This window comes from Pseudopodoces humilis, chromosome 20 (assembly GCF_049639895.1).
Source record: "Pseudopodoces humilis isolate 2021_Gansu_Grassland_sample_001 chromosome 20, ASM4963989v1, whole genome shotgun sequence".
In the NCBI taxonomy this organism is placed as follows: Eukaryota; Metazoa; Chordata; class Aves; order Passeriformes; family Paridae; genus Pseudopodoces; species Pseudopodoces humilis.
In genome coordinates this window covers 2,139,838-2,165,142 of record NC_142219.1, presented here as the reverse complement: position 1 = coordinate 2,165,142, position 25,305 = coordinate 2,139,838, and the positions used below count along the sequence as shown (strand labels likewise).

At 45.9% G+C, this 25,305-nt stretch overlaps 2 protein-coding genes across 6 annotated transcripts in view; one reads left to right on the top strand and one right to left on the bottom strand.

Annotated features, from left to right (window-relative positions):
* DNAH10 (dynein axonemal heavy chain 10) overlaps positions 1–6,298 on the top strand; it is a 49,499-nt gene extending 43,201 nt beyond the window's left edge. Inside the window, exons 68-77 of the mRNA XM_088065184.1 lie at positions 69–269; positions 1,365–1,574; positions 1,953–2,048; positions 2,685–2,856; positions 3,282–3,413; positions 3,737–3,948; positions 4,023–4,190; positions 4,403–4,583; positions 5,558–5,703; positions 6,130–6,298. Coding sequence (XP_087921310.1) covers positions 69–269; positions 1,365–1,574; positions 1,953–2,048; positions 2,685–2,856; positions 3,282–3,413; positions 3,737–3,948; positions 4,023–4,190; positions 4,403–4,583; positions 5,558–5,703; positions 6,130–6,276 — 1,665 coding nt within the window. The 3' untranslated portion in view covers positions 6,277–6,298. The remainder of the gene's footprint in view (positions 1–68; positions 270–1,364; positions 1,575–1,952; positions 2,049–2,684; positions 2,857–3,281; positions 3,414–3,736; positions 3,949–4,022; positions 4,191–4,402; positions 4,584–5,557; positions 5,704–6,129) is intronic.
* Positions 6,299–6,311: 13 nt separating this feature from the next.
* CCDC92 (coiled-coil domain containing 92) overlaps positions 6,312–25,305 on the bottom strand; it is a 100,310-nt gene continuing 81,316 nt past the window's right edge. For 3 of the 5 annotated variants that reach the window (XM_088064835.1, XM_088064836.1, XM_088064834.1), the window contains 3 exons: positions 9,957–10,093; positions 9,607–9,648; positions 6,312–9,201 (listed from right to left, as the gene is read on the bottom strand). In XM_088064835.1, the coding sequence (XP_087920961.1) occupies positions 8,426–9,201; positions 9,607–9,648; positions 9,957–10,086 (948 nt within the window). In that variant the 5' untranslated portion in view covers positions 10,087–10,093 and the 3' untranslated portion in view covers positions 6,312–8,425. Of the gene's footprint in view, positions 9,202–9,606; positions 9,649–9,956; positions 10,094–11,955; positions 12,085–20,549; positions 20,653–25,305 lie in introns of those variants that run through there. The other 2 variants (XM_005524228.3, XM_088064837.1) reach the window with 2 other exon arrangements.

Sequence of the window (25,305 nt, the reverse complement as noted above, 5' to 3'; positions counted from 1 at the left end):
GAGCCCATCAGAGGCAGTTTGTTCTCAGAGAAAAGGGAGAGTTACAGACGGTTCTTCCCTGTCCTCAGATTGCTTTGCAGATGCTGGAGGAAGCAGAGGTTCATGGACAGTGGCTCATGTTGCAGAACTGTCACCTTTTGGTGAAGTGGCTCATCCATCTGGAAAAGGCCCTGGAGAAAATTACAGAGCCTCATGAAGACTTTCGCCTCTGGCTGACGACTGACCCAACTAAAGGCTTCCCAATTGGAATCCTGCAGAAGGCCTTAAAGGTGGGGAAACCCCAGCCAGGAGAGCATGTCCTGGCACTGGTACTCAGCAGAACAGGCTGGCTCTTCCACCTCTGGGAAGAGCCTGAGAGCAGCACACTGGCCCAGGCTTACGAACTCGCTTTTTGTCTTTATTTAAGCCAAATCCTTTTTTCATCATCCTGTTTATTTTACTGGGATGTTTCCTTTGGGACAAAACTGTTCAGCAATTATTTCAAAGCAGAGGTTTGTGAGTTAACCTGGAAATGTGACAAGTGGTCTTTAGATTTAAATGCTGCCACAAGTGAGGAGTGCCTGGAGACAGAAATAGTCCTGTCAGCCCTGATGCTGCAGTGCAGAACCAAGGCCTGTGTCAGCCTGGCAGTGCCAGTGGAGCAGATGTTGGAATAGGATAATGATTTCCAGCTGCTACTTCAGGCTGCAGCTTTTATCACTAAAAGCTGAGCTGATTATTTTGAAGGCACAGGCCTTCTGCTCTAATGTTCTTTTCTGTGGCTGCTTTCCTGCTGTTGTGGTGCCCTGTCCTGTAAACATAATTATTTCATTGTACAAATTGCTGCTCAGTGGCAGCTCTGGGCTGTCCTCCCACTCCTCCTGCAGTGGGAAGGGAGCAGGAGTGGATCTTTAAGGCTGCAGATCTGCACTTTGTGGGTCTTGCCAGGAGCAGTGAGAACTGAGGTTTTAGAGTGCCAGGAAGCAGCTCTGGCAGTTTGATCAGCAGTAAAGCCACATTGTCAAAGCATCTTACTGTGGGGATATAGGGCACATTAAAATGTGTAAAGTACTGATATTTCAGTAAATTAGATCTTCAAGTATGAGAAATATTAATGACTAATTCCAAAATAATATTGAGTTTTCTTTGCATAGGTGTTTACCTTGATAAACTTAAAAGGTCTGTTTCATGTCTTTACTTAAGAAAAAAAATCCATTATTTGATAGACATTTGGAAAACAACTTTAAATGTCAAGCTTGCATTGCATAGCTTACTTAATGTGATATATTTATTTATTTTTATATTTTTATATTTATATATTTTAATATTTATTTATTTTTCTCAAGTTATCCAATAATTGATGGCTTCCCTAATTATTTTGATAGGTTGTTACAGAACCACCTAATGGTCTGAAACTGAATATGAGAGCCACCTACTTCAAAATTCCCCAGGAAGCCTTAGAGGAGTGCCCACATCCTGCCTTTAAATCCTTAGTCTACGTCTTGGCATTTTTCCATGCTGTGGTTCAGGAGAGAAGGAAGTTTGGGAAGGTTGGCTGGAATGTACCATATGATTTTAATGAATCTGATTTCCAGGTAAGAAAACAATTACAATGGCTCTTATATTCTTGAGTAGCTCAGATTAATTTTGAAAACACAGAATTTATCCAGCTTTGACCTTTCTCAAAATTAGATTTTACTTAATATTTTTTTCTACTTCTGTGGAGTCATGTGGACTCCTGATCTTCTATAATGTCAATTTGGGATGCTAAAAATTAGATTCCTAATCCTTCATGTTTTTATTACCTCTCTCGTGGGTTTCTTTTCTTGAGAGGATTTATACTTAACTTTTTAATTATTTCAGAAAGAAGTAATTGATAGTTTTCAAACAAGAACTACATTAAATAAAACCTATGAATATATATATTTGATTTATTAAACTTTTTATCTCACATGTTCCAACAAATTCATTAGGTGTGTATGGAAATCCTTAACACATACTTGACAAAAGCTTTTGAACAAAAGGATGATCAAATCCCTTGGAGCAGTCTCAAATATCTTATTGGAGAGGTGAGTGCTACAATGCCACAACAATTCAGATAAATGAAGTTTCCTTTCTGCATGGGCTGCATCAAGTAAAGCTGGGAGTCTTTTCTGGTTTGGAACTCCAGTGTAGCCCTAAGCGAGGCCTTAATCTCAGTCTCAGGGAATTAGGGCCACTGTGTGCACAGCAGGGAGCAACGGTGCTTAATTAATTCTGAGCCAGCCCTTGGGACCCTGTGCTGGGAGAGCACAGTGCTGTTGGCAGCTGGGGTGTCACTGGGGTGTACAAATGTGTGTTCTCAGTGCTGGTGCAGCTGCACTGCACTGGCAGCTGCTGCAACATCACGTCCTGCAGGAAACTCTTACTTTGCAGCACTCCATCCCAGCTGAGCATGATCTGGTGCCTCAGAAAGGTACCAGTGCACACAAATCATCCAGACAGGTGATTAGGAGTGCCCAGATCAGCTCTCTCCAGACCAAGGCCAAATATTTCCTTCTTGTCCCCCTGAGAGGGGACTGGAGATGTCCTTGGGATCCATAAGGCAGTGCTACACCACAGCCACTGCAAAAGCAAAGAACATTTTTGACCTTTCAGTGACTTTTTTAAACTGTATTTTCTGCTCCATAAGCCAGTGCTGTAACACTGATGTCACTGATTTCCAGGTCATGTATGGTGGGCGTGCAATCGACAGCTTTGACCGGCGCATCCTGACTGTCTACATGGATGAGTACCTCGGGGATTTCCTGTTTGACACATTCCAAGTGTTCCATTTTTATAAAAGTGACACTATTGATTATAAAATCCCAGAAGGGAAGGGAAAAGATGACTTTGTTGGTAAGAAATGTTTCTCCTGCTGCATTCAGAAGTCTGCTTCCAGTGTACATTGTTTCCAGACATCGCTGCTGGGTGTGAGAAGTTGAACAGAACACCAGGCACTGCTGGTGTGTGGATTGCAGTGTTATAATAGTTCACTGCTTTACAGGAGCAGTCCTTTAGAATGTGAGCTTGTCACTGAGCTCCCTGGGTGTTTAAAAAAACCCAGAAAATAATCCAAACCACAAAACTCTCAGTAAAGCAGTGTGTTAATTTTGTTAAGTGATATATTTCTGTGGGGGAGTCTGTGTGTGTCTAGAAGTGTTTATTTGATCTGTGCGTTGCTCCAACACCACGTTTAGCATTAGATTTTTTTATTCAAGCAGAGCAATAACAAATTTGCTGTGGTGTTCTGGATTACCAGAGCCTGTGTGGTTGTATTCCAGAGGCCATAGAAGCTCTGCCACTTTCCAACACCCCCGAGGTCCTGGGCCTTCACGCCAACGCCGAGATCGGGTATTACATGCACGCGGTGCGGGACATGTGGGTTCACCTGCTCGAGCTGCAGCCCCAAACTGGTGCGTGCCCTGTGTGAGCTGGCTTTGTGAACAGGAAATCTCCAGTGGCGAGTGCTGAGCCCTGGGGACAGTGACAGCAGCCCCTGTGTGTGGGGGGTGAGCTGGGGGCTGTGTCCTGGCCTCGGGGAGCAGAGGGAGCTCAGCCCTGCCAGGCTGGGAGCAGCTCAACACCTGCCCAAAGGCACAGCTGGGGACGTGCAGGGCTGTGGGAAAATGGCACAGCAGAAGAGGGGGGAGACTGATGCCAAAAGGTGACTCAGCTCTCAACCTGCTCTCAGAAGATTTAATATGGATTTAGTCTCACTAACATTTTTTGGTTTCAGGTGAAACTGGTGCAGGAATTAGTCGAGATGAATATATTGCAAATGTTGCCAAGGATATAGAACACAAATTACCTCAAGTATTTGATCTTGACCACATACGTAAAGGCTTTGGAGTAAACATCTCCCCTACAACTGTGGTGCTGTTGCAGGAACTGGAACGCTTTAATAAGCTCATCGTTCGAATGGGAAAGTCGTTGGCTGAGCTACAACGTGTAAGTAAAATCACAGCAACTCGAAGGGAGCAGCTGGGCTTTGCCTGCCCTCACAACTCTTACCATTGTTCCAGGCCTTGGCTGGGGAAGTTGGAATGAGCAGTGAATTGGATGACGTGGCTCAGGCTCTCTTCAATGGGCAGATTCCTGGGATCTGGCGGCGGCTGGCCCCTGACACCCTCAAAACACTTGGAAATTGGATTATTTTCTTTAGAGATCGATATGACCAGTACACCAGCTGGGTAAGCAAGCGCCTCCAGACAGCCTTTTGTTTTGTTAACCTGCCCAATGTGCCGTGCAGGCTGGTGCAGAAACCAGTGAACACTCCAGGTAAGTTCTGGAACCAGTGCCATTGTTGCATAACTGTGGATGCAAGGCAGACTCACCCCAGCTCCTCACTAAGGGCAGTGTAAGGCGAGTACCAGGTGCTGCCCATCGCTGTCTGTGGCTGCAGGTCAACGAGGGTGAGCCTGAGGTGATGTGGCTGTCGGGCCTGCACATTCCTGAGTCCTACCTGACCGCTCTTGTTCAAGCCACCTGCAGGAAAAACAGGTGGCCCCTGGATCACTCCACCCTCTACACAGAGGTAACCAAGTACAGGAAAGCAGAAGATATCACTGAAGCATCTGCTCAGGGTAGGTGTTTTCATAATTGCTTAGCAAAAATAATAAAGCAGAGAGAGGGTGAGAGAAAGAAATTGCTTGGCACACTAAATTACTTTGGTTAAACCTTGGCAGCCATTTGCCCTGGATTTGCATTTCACAGTCCTCATGATTTCCAGCTGGGAAGTAGCTGGGTTCTGGTCCCTGCAGAGCTCCTGTGTGCATGGAGCATGCTCTTCCCACCCACAGGCAGGGATTTGAACTTACACCTCCCCCTTGCTTGCTCCCTATATATATGTGTATATATATATATGTATGTATGTATATAAATATATGTATGTATATAAAGACACACTGATTTCTTTATGCCTAGAACATTACCAATCCCAGCAAGCTTGTAAAAATCTATTTACATCACAAATAATTCATTGAAATGTACTTAAGAAAAAAGTACCTACAAACATGTATAATTTATAATGTAAATATGTCTTTAGGAGCTCTCTATGACTAGCACTGCTCTAATAACTAAATAAAACAAGCTGGGTACAGGGAACAGCTGAGCAAGGCTCTGAGTACCAGCTCTGATTGGGAACAGAGGAGGAAAAAAGTATCCTTCTTTTTTTTTTTGTTAAATCTAAATGCTGTACTTGGAATTTGTACCAGAACAACTGTCCAGACCCTTCATCTGCTCTCAGTGACCCAGTGATCAGGCCCAGGGGAGTTACAATGCTCTCTGTCACTTGGGCAATTGGAGGGCAGCAAATCACATTTATTCCTGCTACTGTTTATCACGTGTAGCACAACAGAGACTTTAATTTGATTTCCTAATACAGCTGGATGATAAAAACAAAGCTGTCAGAAAACTGCACCCTGTGCAGCTGCAGTCTGAAATTGTGTTTGTGATGACTGTAGTGCCCAGGGACTGCAGGAACAGTTATCTTAAAAGATCTTCTAGATCTTCTCTAGCAGCTCAGTTTACCCAAATGTTGCATTTTCTGCCTTCACAGGCTGTTACGTTTCTGGTCTGTTCCTGGAAGGAGCAGACTGGGACATAGAGCAGGGCTGCCTTACCCAGAGCAAGCCCCGTGTCCCAGTGGTGGAGCTGCCCATCCTGAGGATCATTCCCATAGAAGCACACAGGCTCAGACTCCAGGTATGGCTCCTCAATTCCCTTCCTTCCACTGTCACATCTCCTCAGCTGCCAGGCCCTGCCTTGTGTTTTATCATTACCACTCACAAATGAAGCACCTGGTTTAACACTTCTCCTTACACTACCCATCACTACAGTTTTTTTCTTCTAAGGGGGTTGATGCATTTGGTGCCTCTTTTCCCTTCAGGCACTCTGGGACAGGGATCTTGTGACACCCTTACACATCCCCTACTCTTTCAATTATTTCCCATCCCCAGTAAATGACATAAAGGACATTTACATTTTCTGGGTATTGGCTATTTAAGACCTCTTAAAAAAAAAAGTGAACTTCTGAAGCCAGTCCTCTCTCCTTGAGGCCCTTGTTGTTTGCAGTTCCATGTAGCAGCTCAGGCACTGCTCAGTGTCCGTGCTGCCTCTGTGCTCTTTCAGAACACGCTCCGGACCCCGGTGTACACGACCTCCATGCGCCGCAATGCCATGGGCTTCGGCCTTGTCTTTGAAGCTGACCTTTACACAACAAAGCACATTTCCCACTGGGTCCTCCAAGGTGTGTGTCTCACCCTGAATGCTGAATGAGAGTCAAAAATAGGCACCATGTTCTTCCCCCAGAATACAATCCTTCAGAGGTGCAGGGAAAAACCCCTCAACCGAGGCAGAGGTTCGGCACCATGGGTGGGGTTGTGTTCACGTAGGCACACCTGACTTTAGTTAGGATTAGCTTGGTTGTATTTTATTCCAAATAAACACATTTGAAGAATAGAGTGGATTTTGTAATTTGTGTTTCCTTTTGGAACGGCTCCAAGCAGGTCTGTAGCTGCAAAGAGAGAGTTAAGTTGGTCTCACACACACAAAGACTAAGGTTTGCCTGGATGGTTGTAAGAAATGTCTTTAATTGCCCAAAGCATCACTTCTGCGCTGCCTGGAAGCGGTGCCTCCCACCAGCCCCCAGCAAGTGGCAGGGTAGGTCACTCATACAACACATGACCATAAAAACATGGTGCCAACAACCAAAGTAACCGAACCAGCTGCTGGTTAATGCAACACACATAAAAACAGTAAACCTCAGAGTAACAACCTTGCTTTAACCAACCCCTTTTGGGAGCACAGCTTTTCCCTATCCCTCCCTACCACTTGTGAAACAAATTCCTACCACAGAGCCAGCAAGGCGCGAGGCTGAGGCAGTCTGGGACTTTGGGACAGCGAGTGCCAGAGGGCGCAGAGGGCAGAGCCTCAGCCAGGATCAGCCCTGCTGGAAGGGGCATGCTGCGGGAATCGAGCGGGACCACAGGCGGGAGAACAGCTCTGCCAGCCTGCCAGGGCCTTTGCCGGGGACGCTGGTCCAAGGCTCCGGAGGGAGACACACACCAACACAGCTGCAGAAAAAGCTTACGAGGGGCAAACTACAGCTGGCGAGGGGAGGGGACAGGGCAGGCAGGGATCCTTCATCAGCTGTCACAGAGAATACACGTTCCAAATTTTTAAAGGCACATCATAAGCTTAGCAGCATTTGGGAGCCAGTGTTTCTTGCTGGTCCTCCTCACGAGGCTGCAGACAAGAGTGAAGCAGAGGTGAACAGAATGTAAGAAAAATGGATGAACTCGTGCTCCTATCCCAAAACTACATACCCTCCCAGCTCCTAATATGCCTTTCTTCCCTAGAAAAAAAACATAAAAAAAGAATCAAGTACTCTAACAGCTGTTGGGTCTACCTGCTACTTATTACAAAGGAATAGGGGAATCTGGTCAAGTGCAAGGCAAGTCCATCCTAATCCACAAGGACAGAAATCAAGGATGCCAGGTTCTCCTGTATGAATTGATTACATCACTTAAAACTAAATACTCACATTTTAGAAGGGCAGCTCAGGCTTCTAGGCTGGCAGCATCCAGCACTGTCTGATGATGCCCAGAACAAGACTACGGTTTTTAGGAAACAAAAATAATCCCTTTACAAAAAAAGTGCAGATTAGAGCATAAAGAATCATTTCCATATTGGATAGCCAGTTACATTTCCTCCCTGGAAAAGGAGCTCTGAGCCAGTATGGAAGGTGCTACAAGTGCAGTGTACTGACTAGCATAAAATGTGTCGTGAAGCCATTTGATTAAAAAAAACCCAAAACAATCCCCACAAACAACCCAGTGTTCATACTCTTCCTACAAGGGTCGTTAACCCTTTAAATGGTGCTTCCCCCACCCATATTTTACTTAAAGCCACAAACCAAAGTATTTAGAATTAATCAAGTAGTGCTTGCAAGGACTCTGGGGACGTCCTTAGGTCATTGAAGTGAACATACACGTGCCCAACTTTCAGTGCTGCTGCCAGGGGTTAGTGATGGCTCTGGAGTGCTCACACACACAGTAGAGACAAGAGAGCCCCTGCCAGGTCAAACATTACCAGCCAACACGTGTGGCTGCAGTGTGAGGGAGGGGTGCTCCCTCTGAGAGCGCTCACTAACACAGCCTTTGTCCACACCTGCAGTTTCACTAAATGGAGCAGCACTTGGAAGCAAGCGGTCAGGTCCCCCTGATTTGGCCACAGCATGGAGTGGTTATATACCTTGCCATATGAACACAGTCCTAGGAGGTTTCATTAGAGCAAAATGTATTAATGATGTACCCGGGAGGAGTTTGGCATGCATGGGGCATCAAAAGAAACTTCACCGCAGGTGCTATTTACCCTACAGGCTCACAGTGCATAACCAGCACAGAACAGCACTTCCGTGGTGTACTCAGACAGTTCTGTCTGTCCCCGAGTGCTTTCTGACCACTTTGCTTCCATGGACCTGATCCACAGCCAGGGTCTCCACCTCCTGCGGCGGCTGGGCGGGCGCGGCGTGGTGGATGCGGTGAGCCACCCCGATGTGCGCCTTGTGCGGCTTCTCGCGCGCGGGGCTGTGCGATTCGCCGGGCGCGCGATCCGAAGGGATCGGCGGAATGACCAACGGCCTCTCCTTGATCAGATGCACCTCTGCCGTTTCCCTGGCCAGCAGAAAGGGCGTGGGATCGGGCATGGCATCCACAGGCTCTCGCAGCACCAGCTTCCGGCTCTCCGACCCTATTCTGTAGGCCTCTTCGAACTCGGGGTTCAGCGGTGTGGACAGGCTCTTCTTCATCCTGCGCCGCGGCGTCTCCGGCAGTTTGTCCTTGGGAGGGGAGGGTTTGTAGCTGGACAGCACGGGGCTGCCAGACGGGGTCCCCTCCGAAGTCCCGCTGGCACTCATCAGCTTCTTCTTGGCCGCGTGCAGCTGAGAGGTCAGATAGGCAATCGTGCTCGCTCTCTGCTCCAGTTCACTGGACAACATATTGAGCTTATGGCTTTTCATTTTTAACTCTTCCAAATACTTCTTTTCTCTTTCTTTAATAGTGTTTTCCAGCACCATTATCATCGCGTTCTTTTGTTCAAGTTCTTTCAACAATTCACTATTTTCAGCTTCTTTGATTTTCAACTGAGCTTCAAGATCTTTACACTTACTTTTGAGTTCATCACTTCGTGTGCCACCACTTTCTGGAAGAACAGAAGTAGAAATATTTCAAGTTAACAACAGCCATTAGGTAAAACAGTGCAATAGGGCATTAGCATCACACATACACACATATATATTTAAATAAAAGCTTTGTGGTTAATTACAGCACCAACTCAGCTTAGTTTTAAAAATAGTCTCACTCTTCTGTCCCTATAATTTGTGTCCTGTGTTCCCACATAGCAAGCAGGGAACCGACTGTCTAGTGGAGTCAGCAGTTCCAGGTGCTATTCCTGGCTCTTTTGCGGATTTCCCGTGTGACCTTGGGAAAGAATTTTTGATTTATTTACTTCATAAATAACTAAGTCTGCAGAGTAGAAAAGAAAATACAAACATTGAAAAAGATTAGCAAATTGAACATAAAAAGAAAAATGCCATGTATTCCTTACCTGACAAGTCTGAACTCTTTACAGTCAGCTCATAGGTTAAATCTGAGGAAAAAAGTTGTTTATTTTTGTTAGAAAATCATCATGGAAGCCAGACATCACCTGGCAAGCAAATTTACAATGACAGCTTTCAATAAATACAGAATTAACTCTTCCCACTGCCCAAAGCAAGAATAGGAGATTCTCTGCAAATTAGCAAATATGTAAAACAACTGAACTATCAGCTTTTTAAAGAACAAATGAAAAAACTTGGCTTTGATCAGCCAGTTTGCCACGAGATACAAACTGAGGACCCTAAATCCACCCTGCTGAGGTTTCACAAGTGGGAAGCAGTCACTGTGAGGAATGGGTACCTGTGCAGCGCTGCTGCAGGCGGCGCAGCTCCGCGTGCAGCCCCTTCAGCGTGTTGGCGTGTTCCCGCTGCAGGAACAGCAGGTTCTTCTGGGCACTCTGCAGCTGGTTCTCCAGGGTTGAGGTGGCCATCCTGACCCTGCCAGGGAACAGATATGGAATTGTGATGGTGAGTTACCTTGCGCATATGAGAGGATCCTCCCTCTGCAGGCAGCATCAGCAGGAATGGCTGAATTCTACTGCTGATGCATTGATTGATGTGCGATCATCGAATGCCACAAAAGGTTTTTCTGCTTTAGGACTATTTCAATTACAAGTGCTCTGAGTTTATCAGAAGCCTAATTATACTGTGGGCTGGAGCAGGGAACTCATTTGTTTGGAGTTAACACATTTAAAGGATTAACTTCACACAGTCCAAGTCATTAATCCTTGTCTCAAGTTAAAAGTAGAGTTCTGAGCAATGGGCTACTGTGTCCCTCTTGCTCGAAGACATAGGGATTGGTAAAATCCCTGGAAGGAACAAGGAAGAAAGCATTAAAATGCAGCAGCTCTAAGGAAAAAGGCAAAGCAGGGGTCTGAGCAGAGCCAGGCTGGTGCCACTGCCATGGATGTGGCTGCCAGGGGTGCCTGAACTGAGATGTGGGCACTGGGACCAGCACAAGGGAAGCTCTGGCTGCTCTTGGGTTTCCTCAACACCAAGCTAAATAACACAGAACAAGACAAGGACAATGCTTCACTCAAAGAGAAAACAAACAGATTTTTCTTGCTCAGGTTACGAGTACATGGAAACCTGTTACACTGCTGGATTTCCCTTACAGAACAGCCTTGTAAAAGTAGGCCTTGGCTACTTTTACTTTTACTTGGCTTTGGAATGGAGTCTTATGGCAAGGTATTTTTTCTACCAGTTTAAAATTGGTAGTGCATAAGCTCAGAGCAAGTGACACACTTTTGTTATTCCTAAACATATCACAGCCCCGTGTTTAATTTTATATTTTATTCCCCAAAAGAACACCAGACTTGGTACTCCTGCATCTTGGTGACGCATTAGGCACCTGGGGATGTGGTGTAGAAATCACACACACACATAGAGACCTCCTGATTTCATCAGTGACCTGACCTGACTTCATCTTCTACTGACTTATCCCTGCAGAAACAAACATTTGATTGTAAAAAAATAAAATGAAGGTGTGAAAGAAATCTGCTTCTGTGCAGGAGCCAAACAGCCTGGTTACCTTGTAACAGAGATCAAGGATTAAGTTCAGTGCCCAAGAATGTGGGTAGCGGTGCCAACTGCCAAGTGAATGGGTCATTTTACAATTACCATCGTTAGCAAACAAGCAAAAATTATGGACTGAACACATTCTAAAAAGAGATTTCCAGGGTGGTTAAACAAATTTTGCAACACCCCATCACTGCCACACTGGTGGTCCCTCACAGCCACAGTGCTGGAGGGCTGTTGGAAGGGGCACTACACAGGCACAGCAATTACTGTGGAGCACCATGAATTCTGAGGAGTGAGGATATTTAAGTTGTGATACATTTTCAAAGTGACATCCTCTGGCTTGCAAAGCTGACATCAGACAGACAGGAGCTTTACCGAATCATCCCATTTCTTCAGTGTTCATCCTACTCTGATCAACTGAGCATGACAGCAGGATAAAGCCACAGCTGGAGCTCCGACTGTGCAGGACACCGAGGCTCAGAAGGGATTCTTAATCGAGGAATGTATTTTCCAAAAGAAACCTTAAGCTGTGATAGGAGTAGGTGAAAGAACAGCCTCCACACAATAGCCCAGAGCTTGTGTTCTCACAATGGGTATTAATGGTGGCTTTTCACCTGTAACCATAACCTGAACAGGAAAATACTTGCCTGAATAGGAAAATATTTCATCAGCAGCAACAGACAGTAAGTGTACATAGCTCAGTTCTTGCAAATAAACACGTTCATTAAAAACTAGTTTCTAAATCTTAAAAAAAAAAACCAACAGAACAAGGCTCTCACTAATAATCTCCTCAATTGCTTTTTCACTTTGATCTTCTGCATCTGAAAGATCACACCAGGATTACCTGCTCTGAAGAAAACAAATATAATCAAAGGCAAGTGAGTGTTATAGGCTTGGAAAGAAAATAAGAACTACCAGCACCAAAGCATCATCTTCCCTGCAGCAGCAGTAAGTTAATCAGGGAGATCAATTAAATCAACCCATGATGAGTTTTAGCTGCAGCCCCTCTGCACTAAGCAGTTTCCCACAACCCTCTGCAGCCTTTCTGTGCTTTTCCCCTCACAGCAGCCTGGTTGTCTGCTACTCCCTCTCCTTCCCCTCAAGGGAAAGCAAACAAGGTGAAGCCACAGCCTCCATGGATGTGTGGGCAGCAGATCCAGTTCCAAACTCACTCACCCACCTGCCCAGGCCTTTTTACACAGCACAGCCAGAACTGGGAGGTCTGTCCCTGTGCTCTGGGAATCAGCCAAAACCATCCACTGTCAAACCAGGAAAAGGGAAAGTGACAGTCACTATACAGACATAGATTTGCTATGTCCCATAGTCTTGGGATTGCACTAAGCCGATTTCATCTCAGGCTCTCTGAAACAGGAAGGTAAAAAACCACAAAAGAAACAGCAAATGCAGAAGTCAATGGTGCCCTTTACAGCACAGAGCAATCTCCACCTCCCACCATGGAAACTGGTGGGAGAAGCTCCCAAATCCACCAAGTTCTGGCTGGATGCTGGCAGATAAATGACACCAGTGCTGGGAAGAACACTGTGACTGCATACACAGCACAAAGTTATGTCACTATGGTTTTTCCCTCTTCCCCTTTGTCTCCAAACAAAAAAAAATAAAAATGTTTGCTATGTTCTTACACAGACAGAACTGTGCAATGCAGAGCTTGGCAACGTCCCCTGGGAACGCACGTGGCATTTGGGAAGGGTGACAGGACACTAAAGGGACACTGCAGTGTCCAGAGGTGATGGTGAGGGTGACACAGCTCCTCTCTGGCAGCAGGACTGGCCCTAAACACCAAGTGTTCAACCTGTCAGCGACAGAGGCTTTGGGTGGATTGTGCAATGCATTCCACCCTTCAGACATCCACAGTTTCTCATTTCTCAGGACCACCATCCCACCAAATGTTTCTATATAGCTCAGAGATTGAGCCTCAACTCCTCCAAACAATGGATTCACAATTTCTCTTGAATATAACCAAGGAGGAACAAATGGAATGAATCAAACAGAATTCCCTTGGGAACGTTAAATACAACACTTTAATCATGACAGCACCTACCTAAGCCATCATCTTCCAGAGAAGGTAACTTCAACTATCATTCCTGTAAGCTCACCTTAAAAAAAATGGTTTGTCTCCTTACAAGTGTTATGTTCTCTTCAAAAGGGAATACACAAAATCTTATATGGAAAAGGAAAAAATATTAAACAGGAGCTTTCAAAATGCAACTTCATCACATACTCACCATGAACAGTCACTAACATTTTAACAGCTACATCTTGCCTTGCAGAGGATGTAGGCTCCAGGCCTTTTTGGATCTTAAGCATTTGGAAAGAGTTCAAAATGTTTCAAGGCAATGAGCATCTGGCTGCGTATCAGATGCCTTTGCACAAAATCAGAGCATCTCTATAGCCCACTGCAAGATAGGAGGAGGGAGATGCTAATCTCTGACCTTAGACACAAGTCTAAAAGATGGAACAAAGCCCAAACAACAGTGATTTAATATTTTCATTCCTGTTTGGTATCCACTAAACAGAACACAATAACCTCCTTTTACGTGGATGGGGTGACCATCACCTGAGAAGCTGCTTTAGCTCCCTGCCAACTCATAGCCTTGAAATATGTATGGGCAGACTTTTTCCTCTCAATTGCTCACTGGCCAGCGCTCCATCAAAATGTTAAAAAAGCTGCCACAATGTCATTTGTTTGCTATACAAAATACAATTTCAAGAACTAAGTAAGGACAAAAGATACCTCTTGTAAGAACCTCCAAAGTTTTAGCCAGACCCCATTTTAAAGATTGTCACTGAACTGAACAAACTTATCTAAACACAGCCTTAATGATGAAATTACTGACAGTCACTTTGTTGCTCTGCTTAGATCAGCTCTCCATCTCTGAGACATAATGCCATTCCCTAAGTGTTTGCTCAGCTCCTTTCAAAGGACACAAAGGAGACCCTGCAGCCTCCACAGCCAACCCAAGGGCTTTGCCCTCTTTCTGCTTGGACATTTGTTTTAAGTCCCCCACAAACTGATTCTATCACACCACTACACCTCTACTAAAGCAGATCCAGCAATAACAGCTCAGTGACAAAATGTTCCAGTTTCAGATTCCTGCTCACCCCTTGTTCATCAGACTAAGCCAGTTCAACCAGTCCAGTGCTGCTGAAGTCAGGCTTCTCAGACAATACACTCAGCCTAAACATCCACCTCAGGACATCCCTTCCCTTTTCCAGTGTTTCTTTATCAGTAAGGAGAACCTCTTGCAGCAACACCTCTATCCTCAGCCTTCTGTGTTACATTATAGCAATGCTTACACATCATCAGTGGCCCAGTAACTTGTTCTCATATTCTCTTCCTTTGTGTGCTTTAAACCAAGCCAAATTAGTAGTTCTTTCATGAAGACAATGGCGGGGAAGAAGGAACTGTGCACTGTCCTCCCAGAGGAAGGACGTGATTTCGCTTTCTCAGGTCCTTTTCCATTTCTACTGTTTTTGATGCTGTTTTACTCAGTGGTTTCTCTGTCTTTCCCATCATTTTCTGATCAGAGGTTGTGTAAACTCTTAACAGTTAATCTCTGAATGTCCTGCAAGCACACATTTCAGCATTTTAGTAAGAAGATGATTTTTTGTTACTCCTACAGCAGCTGGTATGGCAGCGGGAAGAATAATTGAGTGGACAGCACCCTGGTAGCAATGATTTAATTCTGGATGCTCAAAGGAACCAGCTGGTACTTTTGCACAGAACTCACCAACTGCCTACGTGCCTGCCTGTCTACCTGGAGTCAGGAGCACTGACTGGAATAGTTCATGTGCTGTTTTCTCTGTCCTTGAGACCACCCAATCCCAGAACTGTCACATGGGAAGATTCAGAGGAATCAGATGTTAAAATCACTACTGTGACAGACACTATTAGAGAACCAAATCAAATGGTCCTGCAGTAGCATTTCATACAGACACAGTTATTATCACCAATACCAGGGTATGCACAGCTATGGCTGTACAGCTGTCAGGAACAAATAGCTTACTCTGGCAGGAAGCTTTGAAAATTACCTAATTTGAGCCTAATTCACCTTAGGGAGACAAAGAACTATTACCTAAATGACACTGACTACTTCAAAAGAGCCCCTTTAGCAATGATGAAGTGACAATAAAAGCCCTCACAAACAAGACTACATCATCATGTAGAGGAACAAGTTGCTTCTCTTCTGTGCTCTAGCACATGCTCCTAAAGAATGACTCCTCTATTTTATTCACCCCTTCATTCTGAGGATAAACCAGTTTGTTATTTTAATATAACCTCTAGCAGAGCCACAGAATGCAAACTGCACCCCAGTCACAACCAGGCATCACAATACTGCAAAGACATGTCAGTCTTTCTAGTAAACCAAGTTATTTTGTCAGAAGAATGACAAGAAAATTAATATTCAGTTCTCCCAGACTAGCACAGTATCAATGTTACACATAAACCTGAGCCTCATTCTATTTTTTCCCAAAGTCATTAAGAAAGTTCTCCAGCTTCAGTTAAAGCTGAATCAGGACTTTAGTTAGTAAGGTGAGCTGTGGGTGGTTTTTGGTACAAGGATCTGTTAAGTGTAACTCCAAATTCATGCTTAGAAATCACACTATACTACAGAATAGTCATGGGGTTTTTTCACAGATTACATACTCATGAACACTGCATACCCTCTTTTAATTTTGTCCTCTATGATGGAGAATGTGTGAATTGCACCAGAAATAAAAGAAAATATATTTGTGCAATATAAAAATTTGCCCTTTCTGAAGCCTGCTGAAACACAAACTGAAAGAATTACTAAGCTGGTTTCACATAACCAACTTGGCTTTTGGGTCTTTTCCTGCTCTCAAACTCGACAAAAACCCATCACCACACAGACATTTCACTGTCCAGCCCAGACATGACTTTGTCTCACCCATCCCACTCATATACACCGAGCAAGAACTTAGTGCTGCATTCCTGAAATGCTCCAGAATCACCTTCCTGGTCATTCAGTGAACCAGGTCAGGGAACTGGTGCAGCTGAAAAAACAAACCCGTTTTCCCACTGACTGTTTTCAAGTGGTGGGTTCACTTTGCAGCACTGTAGATGCCTGGGGAAGGTGAAAAAAAGGAAAAATAAAAAATAGAATCTGTAAGCAGGTCAGGGGGGTGGTACAGGCAGAACTGTTTCCTGCAGCAGCACCAGCTCCAGGCACTCACTTGAGCTCCTACTGCATGAGCTGCAGAAATGATGATTTTTCAGAGGTTACCAGGAATATTTGTGAAACATGGAAGAAGGCACTGAAGCCTTACAGCAAGTTAAATAAATCTGTCCTGAGAGATAATTTACAGAGAGTAGCTATTATAAAGCAACTCTACAGAAGTGTACAACTATTTCCAGACAAGTGTAATAGGCTGAGGAGATGCTTTTCTCTAATGCACTCTGTGATGCTGTTTCATAAGGTATCGATTTTTATTATTTTAGAACAGCAATTACAATCAAACACACAAAAATTGGTCTCCTCTTTGCTAAAGCTTTTGAGAGCTGCTGATGAAGGAAATCTGGTAGTGGTGATGACCTATGTCCAAGTCCTTTCTTAAGCAAGATTTTTTTGGTGTTAAATAGGATGTCAAAACAAACGGAGGTGCTTTGTACCCTTTCCTTACATAACCCAGGTACCTCAAACTGAGACTGTACAGCTACACAGCTTAAATCAAGCTTTCCTGAGGCTAGAAAGGAAACAAGCAGCTTCAACACTTCAATTACAAAGCGAACCTGCCGGTTCTGACATCATTCCCACGGCTTTTTCTCACAGATGGACTCTTCCCGACACCTCTGCTCCACAGAAATGCGATCTGCCCTGCCTTTTGTGCCCTCCCTCCGGGCACCGACTCGGATTACAGGGAGCTACTGTTCCCTGGCATTTTTTCAGCCTTTCTGGAGACAGCTACCATTCTGTTCATGGAGAAGCCATGACATTTAACAGTTTTCAGTCCAGCACTGTTTGTAAATAACACTGATTTTAAACCTCATCTCTCTCAATCGAATAATTAAAACCAACAAGCAGCAATGTATTTTAACATTTTAAATACAAACCAAAGGTTTCCTTGGAGTAAAATGAGAACAAACACGCTCCCTAATAGCAGGAAATAAATAGCAACCCAAAGAAAAGCCTTTTTTTCAATGATTATTTAAAACCACTCAAACGAACAGCTTGCAGAAGTTTCAATACACTCTGAAAACATCAGTTTCAGCAATATTTTATCATGCCTCTTATGCCTAGCAGTAAATAAATTTGTTGTTCCTATTTATAGTACCATAGTCTTTAACATCACCAGGAGAAATGAGCTGGTAGATTACGACAAAACATGATTAAACAAAATCATTCACTGCTCCCATGGAGATAGACTGACACCCATTATCACACTGCAGGACATCCTGCTTTAGAGGAAGATATTTTTTACATCACTTAAAAATGAGCACAGAGAAGAATCAGGCCCACATCCATCGATGATCCTACAGCCAGACAGGTAAAGGGGAGGCAGCAGAGGTGAGGGAAGGTGGTAACCAGGGTTAACACTTCCACTCAGCTCCACTCAATGAACTATTTGCCATCTTCACCTGCTCATACAAGAACAGAGGTGAGGGTTTGTCTCAGCAGAGGAAGGCAGAGCCGTGCTGGTAAGGTTTGTGCCTGAATAAGGGCACCCTCCCACCTCAGCTCCAGGACTGGAGGCTGTTCCCAGGCAGGATCGGGCTCTGCCAGACCCTTCTGGGAGTGCTGAGACACAACTGGATCATTGCAGCAGCCCATCAGAGCTGTGTCTGTGCTGTGGGACTGTCACAGCCCTGTCAGGACTGTCCTTCTCCAGCACCAACATCCTTACATTTTCCTTGTGGTGCCTGTGCTTTCCAAACCAGCAATAAGAAAAAACCTGTGTCCCACACCCAGATTTTCCCCCTCCTCAAGTTACTTTGACTGCTGAATTTTTAGGAAAGTGCTGCTCAACTAAACTCATCACTTTTAGTCACTAACAGACACATACACAAAAATATGCACAGGAAGTATCACTTGTCAGAAAAAAAAATTCTTCAGCATTATAAATTTTCAGAAGGATGAAGATGTCTGTTCTCTCTATGAAATAAACTACAACTTGCTACCTTTTTTAAACTTTACTATGAAAAATAAAGTTAAACATGAACTTGAGTAGTGATTAATAGTAATCTTTTTACCCAATACGAAAACAATCCTTCATAGTTTTGCTACTTTAAACCACTATTTTTTAAGTCACAGAACAGAAATGAGATGCCTAAAAATTACACCTGTACTCCCTCTATTATGCTGTTTATAATGTTGAATAAATATTTTATTTTACTTTCCATTATGATCCACGTTCTGCTGTAACAGCACTGGGTAGTTTGTGTTCTGCCTCCTGCAGTTAAAGGACTGACTAATGTGGTAAATCTGGATGAACAAATATATCGTCATTAACACCTACAGCTTCTTGAAGTAGGGCACACTAAGGAACAGTGGGATTTTTGTAACAAAACACATTTTAAAAAATAATTTAAAAGCCATGAAAGTATGCAGCTATATCTGAGATCTGATGTAAAGGAAACAAATGTAAGAAATTAAATTATTGCTGTTTTACAGTTTGCAAGAACTATTGAACTGGAAGCTACTTAGAGTACCTGGACTGGTCATGAGACCTTCTTCTAAGGGGATGAGGAAGGAAACTTTACAGATATATTAAGCAGAAGTACAAGAGCATGAAAACAAGTGATTAGCATCAGTTTAGCCAATATTCTGCCTTTCCACTTAAGCAGCTGATACTTTCCTCTATTGTGACGTTCTGATCTTTATTGTTTCACTAAAAATGTCTGCTGGAGCCTCAGTACAACCAGAAGCTTGAAAAATCAACAATATTACAAGTCAGCCATTATCTGTGTATAAAGCACTTGCTTTAAATTGTCAAACCAAAAAGCAATGTGCAGCTTAAAAGCATAAATGTCAGTCTCCCAGAGGCTCAGTCATAATAACGCACTACAGAATTGCTTTCACTAATGAGCAAATTATATGGGAAAAGTCACAGTTTACAGTCACATCCATTTGCCTTTTGTTTTTTAATTAAGGAATATAATTGATATTGCAAAAGCTCAATACAGCTTTTTAAGGGTAAGCATCTTACCATCTAAGTAAAGCCAACAAGTACCCTGGATGCTTCCTATGCACCTGCAATGCAGATCAAAACAGACAATTCCACCCCCAGGGCTGCCTCAGCTTCTGTGTTCACATTTACCTTCACTGTCTTCAGCTTTACTAAATTAATAAGGTGGGCTCAGGCGCATTCCACTGCTGTCCAGGGCGGGAAGGGCCCCTCCTTCCTCCCTGCTGTCCCACCCCATGTCCTGCGTAGTGAAACTGCGTCTAGAACCATCTCCATGTCTGAAGACGCCCTGCACTTCTCTGCTGCCATATCCACAGATGACAGGCGTTCTCCTCCAAAGGAAAAACCTCCTCCTCCACTCAAAAGGTTATTCCCTAACCACTCCAAAATAAACACAATCCCCCTGTCCAGCCCTTTGCAGGCCCTGTGTTGCTCATGAAAACGACACTGTTGTCACTTTGTAAAGTGGAAAGGTGCGATGCAAAAGGCGCCTGCGAAGGATGCGGGAGGATGCGGTGTAAAACCTGTCCCGGTGGGTGCGGGCGGGAGCGGCGGGAGGCGATGGGCGGTCGCTCTCCTGCTCTGGGGCACATCCCAAATAGAAACACCGACACGTCCTTGCCCCCGAACCGGCACATACGGAAAGACAAGGGTGTTCCCTTCATCCCCTGTGCTCCAGTGGCGAGAAAAGGGCCCTGGATGCTCTCAGGGGCGCGCAGGAAGCGCTTTGGTCCAGCGCCAGCGCCCGGCCCGGAGCCGCCCTGCGCGCCCCCGCCGCGCTGTTCGCTGCCCCGCAACGGCCGCCCCGGCCCGGGGGGCTCCGACCGGCCCTCGGGGGGCTCCGACCGGCCCTCGGGGGGCTCCGACCGGCCCTCGGGGGGCTCCGACCGGCCCTCGGGGGGCTCCGACCGGCCCTCGGGGGCTGATCGCACCCCACCGCCAGAGCATCTCCCCTCAGCCGCCGCAGGTCCCGGGGCCGCCCCGCCGCCTAAGGCGCAGCACAGCCCCGCCCGCCGCCACGGGAGGGTCCCTCGGCGGGCGGTGGGTTCGTGGGAGGCGGAAAAAGGCCTCAGCAGCGATGCCGCTACCCCGCTCCCCACCCAGCCCCGGGGGTCGCGGTGCCGCTGACGCCCCCTCAGCCGGCCCGGGGCGGGGGGCAGAGCGCGCCGCAGTCCCCGCGCCTCAGCCACCGCCCCGCCCGGCCCCCCACCTGCTCCGCCCGTGCCGGCTCCGCCGCTCGCCCCGCCCGAAGGACCGCGGGCGCCCCGCGGGGCCGGCACTGAGAGGGGCCGGCACTGAGCGGCGGCGGCACCGGCACCGGGGGCGGCGGGGCAGGCGCAGGGGCGGCTGCGGCACCGGGCCCGTCGCTCTGGCAACGCGGGGACAGCGCGGCCGCCACGGCCCCGCCCGCCCGGGGCCGCGCGCGGGGCGGGGCGAACGCGCACGGGAGCGCGCCCGAGCGGACACGCGCACCTGGGAGAGGGACGGGGAGGAGGAGAATTGGCAGGTGTGGGGGAATGTGCATTCCCGGGAGACGCTGCCGTGCTTTAAGCCCAGCTGGGAATTAAGCACCACGCAACTCCTTCTCTTTGTCCCCCCCGGTGGAATGGGGAGGAGAATCAGAGGTAAAACTTGTAGGTTACGAACAGTTCAGTAACTGAAAATAAAGTGAAATAGAATAATAATGATAGATAATAATGATAATAAATAAGGAAAGGAAAAACACCCAAAACAAATGATGCACAATTGCTCATTTCCAGCTGGCTGATGTCAGACTGGCCCTTCCCAAGCCCAGATCAGCCCCCATTCCCGGTAACTCCCCCATTTATGCCACTGGGCATTGTGTTCTTTGCTGTGGAATTTGGCCAGTTCAGGTCATCTGTGCCAGCTTTGCTCCTTCCCAGTTTCTTTTGCAAACCTCCTCACTGGCAAAGCATGATACACAAAAAAGAAAAAAAAAGAGTTCTTGATTTAGGATAAACAGAACTTAACAAAAACCAAAACATTGTGTCATCAACACCATTCTCATTCCAAACCCAGAACACAGCACTGTACCAGCTTCTGAGAATGACCGAGCTGGAGTGAGGACAGAGGTGCACCAGGTGTGTCCGTGTGTTGGGAGCAGTGTGTGTGCACGTGTGTGTTGGTGTGAAGGATGAGGGGGGTGGAAACACATCTGTGAGCAGAAGTTGTGGTGTGTGCTCCAAAGGATCACGGCAACACGTGTGTGGATCTGTGGGGAAAACCTGCCTGGAGTCTGGGGGGGTTTTGTGCTATTGGCACATGTGTGTGTGTGTTTCCCCCAAGCCCACTGCAGCAGAGCCCCAGGAGAGCTGTGGGGTTGGAATTCCTGCAGCCTGTCCTGCTCTGCACTTGCACCTTCACTCTGCACTGTCATTTCTCCATTAATATATGAATAAATGTCACCTTCAGCCACCCACCAGTAGGACAGCCTCTGGCTGTACAGCCCTACATGGTTGGATATTCTCTGCATTTTCTTTGCAAATCAATGCTGAAGGTGATGGCACACAGCACAATCACTGACCTGTGATTCTACCTCTGGCAGATGCACGCAGGCATTATGGAGGCAGTGTCTTTTCTCTGTTTGCAATGGAAATAAAATACTTCATTATAAGGGGCTTCAAAACTAAGAGACAGAAACTTGGCTTTTTGAAGCAACCAATAGAAAAGACCAATAAAGTTTCTAGAAGTGAGAGATAATTTTCTTAGTCAAAAGATGCACTATACACAGCACAGGGAAGTATTTCACACTTTCACCAAAATCAGATTCAACATCAAGATGCTGGCCCTACCTACCTTCAAGGTGATTCTGTTGTGTGTGAGGACACAGAGGATGAATATTTATGAACCTTGCAGCTCCTAAAGCCAGGGAAAAGGAAGCACAACATAGCCTAGAGGGAAATATTTTAAAGAAAATTCATTAGTCCTTAGTCAAAGCTAAAACCAAGGAGGACCAGTTTTAAATGGGTGTTTAGCAGTGAAAAGCCTGGTACAGAGGGAAATTTAGCTCTGTCAGCAGCAGTGCAGGAAGGCCCTTCCATTTTATCTATCCAGCTTTTTATATAAAACGTGGACTCTTTATTTAGGATCCTGTTAGGTGACAATCTAGTCTGGGAAAATGATTCAGTTAGAATGTGTGCCAAAAAAGAAATGCATTTGCCATCTGAATCATCCTGGCGGGAAAAACAGAAGGATGTTAAATTCAGTATGGATCCCTAATAACTGCACAGAAATGAAGGAAAACTCCTATCTGTGTTGTTCCAAGGAAGTGCTTTTTATTAACAGGCCTTAAGATGTGACATGTATAGAGCAGAAATATGTACCTGTACTCCATGTAAGGAAACCTGTAGGAAACCAAAGGATAAAAATACATTCATTTGGAAGTAAAACTGAAATAGACCCTGAGCATTTTTTCCACGTGCCCCTGGTTTCTCTGAAATTTTCTGTTCTCAGAAGTTTCAGCCTAAAAATGTCACCCCAATTTGTCATCCTTTGAAAGGCTGCTCTGCCTCTCACCAGGTGAGCAGCACTGAGGTGCCCCAGTTTGTTCGTGTTCAAAATGGAACATGAGCATGGTAATTATGTGTCATTAATATCTGCAAAATTCTTTAACAATCCTGAAGAGGGGAGTGCAGTACAATACAGTTACAGCTCAGTGACTGTAACTGGAGGAAGTTCTGATCCCCATTGCTCTGAACCTCTAAACTTTGGAGATAGCCAGAAATTCAAATCCCCAATCCATCAAAATGCAAACATCAGGTTCTCAGATATGAGTATTTTGCAGTAAAATCTCACAATGTTTGTGGTCCCCCAAAATCAGAAATCACAAAAGCTTTGTCATGATGTGCAGTGGTCTGTAAAGCTTCTTTCTGGCTCTCTGATTTCCAGGTGCCTCTCTCCTAATTTTTCTTTTGTTTTTTAAAAAAGCAGAGGTGGAAGCAGGAAGGTTTAATCACCTCTCCTGTGTTGCTGCACACGGATGTTGTTCCTCTTTGCTGTGCATCTCTAATATCAACAAGCACAGCTGGCCTGGTTTTGATTCCAGTAATGCAGATCTAAATCCAGGCACCCTCCGCCCTACAAAGCCAAAAGAGTTATTATTAATTAGATCAGCGTGGCTGAGATGAGAATCCAGGATTAGCTTCCCATTCACCCCGTGGGGAAGGGGAGCAGCATGCTGGAGTGGCTGTCCCTCACTGAGAGCATGAGCTCACAGGCTGGGGGACAAATCCCCTGCTCACAGCAGCTCCAGCCAAGGGAGGGCAAGGGGAAAGATCGTGCAGAGCCTTTCCCAGAGCTTGGTGGGGAACAACAGCCAGGATGAAACTCAACATAATATTGAGATCTGGTGGGTGATGTGATCCCTCTGCTGCCCGACATCCTACTGGAGGAGCATCAGTTAAAATCCTCTCTGCCTGATCCTGCTCAGCGCCACCATCCAAACCAGCATTTCTCCCACAGGGCTCCTCTTGAGTGCTGTCTCTGGTCCCTTTGCTGCACTTTACCAACAGCCTCTAAGATAATTAGCAGTCATCAGATGAGAATTAATTTTTAACAAACCTCTCCCTGCGTGGGAGAGGGAGTGGAAAGCTCAGTGAATGGCAGGAAAAGTCTGTGCAGGGAGTGACGACAGGTCCTTTTATCGTCCTCCGAGAAACAGTGACATTACCAAGGATTTATTTACAGAAGCTGGGAGGAATAAGGGAGATGCTGTCAGCTCCTTATGGCAGAGACTGGTTTTAGTTATTGTTTCTCCTTTGCTTGCACAACACTTGGGCCGGGAGGCTCCTGGTACCAGAGGAAACCTCCTGCTGCAGAACAAGGAACATCTGATGGCAAGTGCTGAAACTGATGCCCAGACATCTACAGAGGAGGAGAAAGCAGGTCAGGATCCAGGAGATGCCTAATCCAGCCTGACATTTGGGGCTGGAGGAGCAGAAGGTGAGAGCTGCTGTGAGCTGCATCTCTGTGCACGGAGAGGGGCACAGCACACGGATCCTTCCTGCAGCTCAGCTGCAGCCTCGCTTCCCAGCAGGGAAATGGTGCTGAGCAGAGCGTGGCCAGCTGTGTCCCAGCTGTGTCCCAGCTGTGCCCCACTGGCCTGCTTTGCCTTAGGGTCACGACTTTACAGCCGGGTGCTCAGGAGCACCAGCAGTTGTTTTTAGCAGGAGACAGCATCATCTGCAAATAGCTTTGCTCTGGCTCTGCCTTGCTTTGGCTCCCTCAGCAGCAGGCAGCCAGAAGGGTTTTGCATCCCTTGGATCATATATTGCCCAGAAAGCTAATTTAGTGCAAGCTGCCCTTATCTCATCCATTAAATGTGCAAGTGAATTGACCTACTCCCTGATCGTAAAACATTGCTACAATTGCTGGCTGGGAGAAGGCGTCAGCCCCTTACTCAGCTCCCTTATCTTCACTTTACCAACCAGACTCTTAGTAAATCCATTATTTTTCAGCATTAATTCATGAGATGGCCATTAGCCAGAATTCTGTGACTGTACAAACAAGGGCAAAAGCAGTTCCCACCTTTCAGTTATATCATGGGCCTTTCCCAGAAACCTGGGGAGTAAGGGTTCTCATTCCAATCAGAAAGGCTGTAATTAAGACCCAGAACAGCTTTCAGAAAACTCTTCAGCTAGACAGCTAAACTTAGACAATTAATCCACAAAGGAAAAAGGAAGAGTTGCAAATAGCCTAGAAATAAGAGGAGAAGAACAGACTTTTTTTTTCCCCCTCGGGCAAAAGAAAACCTGTGAAATCTACGTGTTAAGACTTCCACAAAATCCCCCCCAAAATTAAGATATATAGCCTTCACTCTGCGAGCAATCACTGACAGGTTTAGATGTGCATGCTCAGGCTCTGCCTGCTGTATTCTATCAAGGATCATCAGGAAAAAACCACTGACCTCTGTGTTGAGGGGACAAACCCCACATCCCCACGCGTGT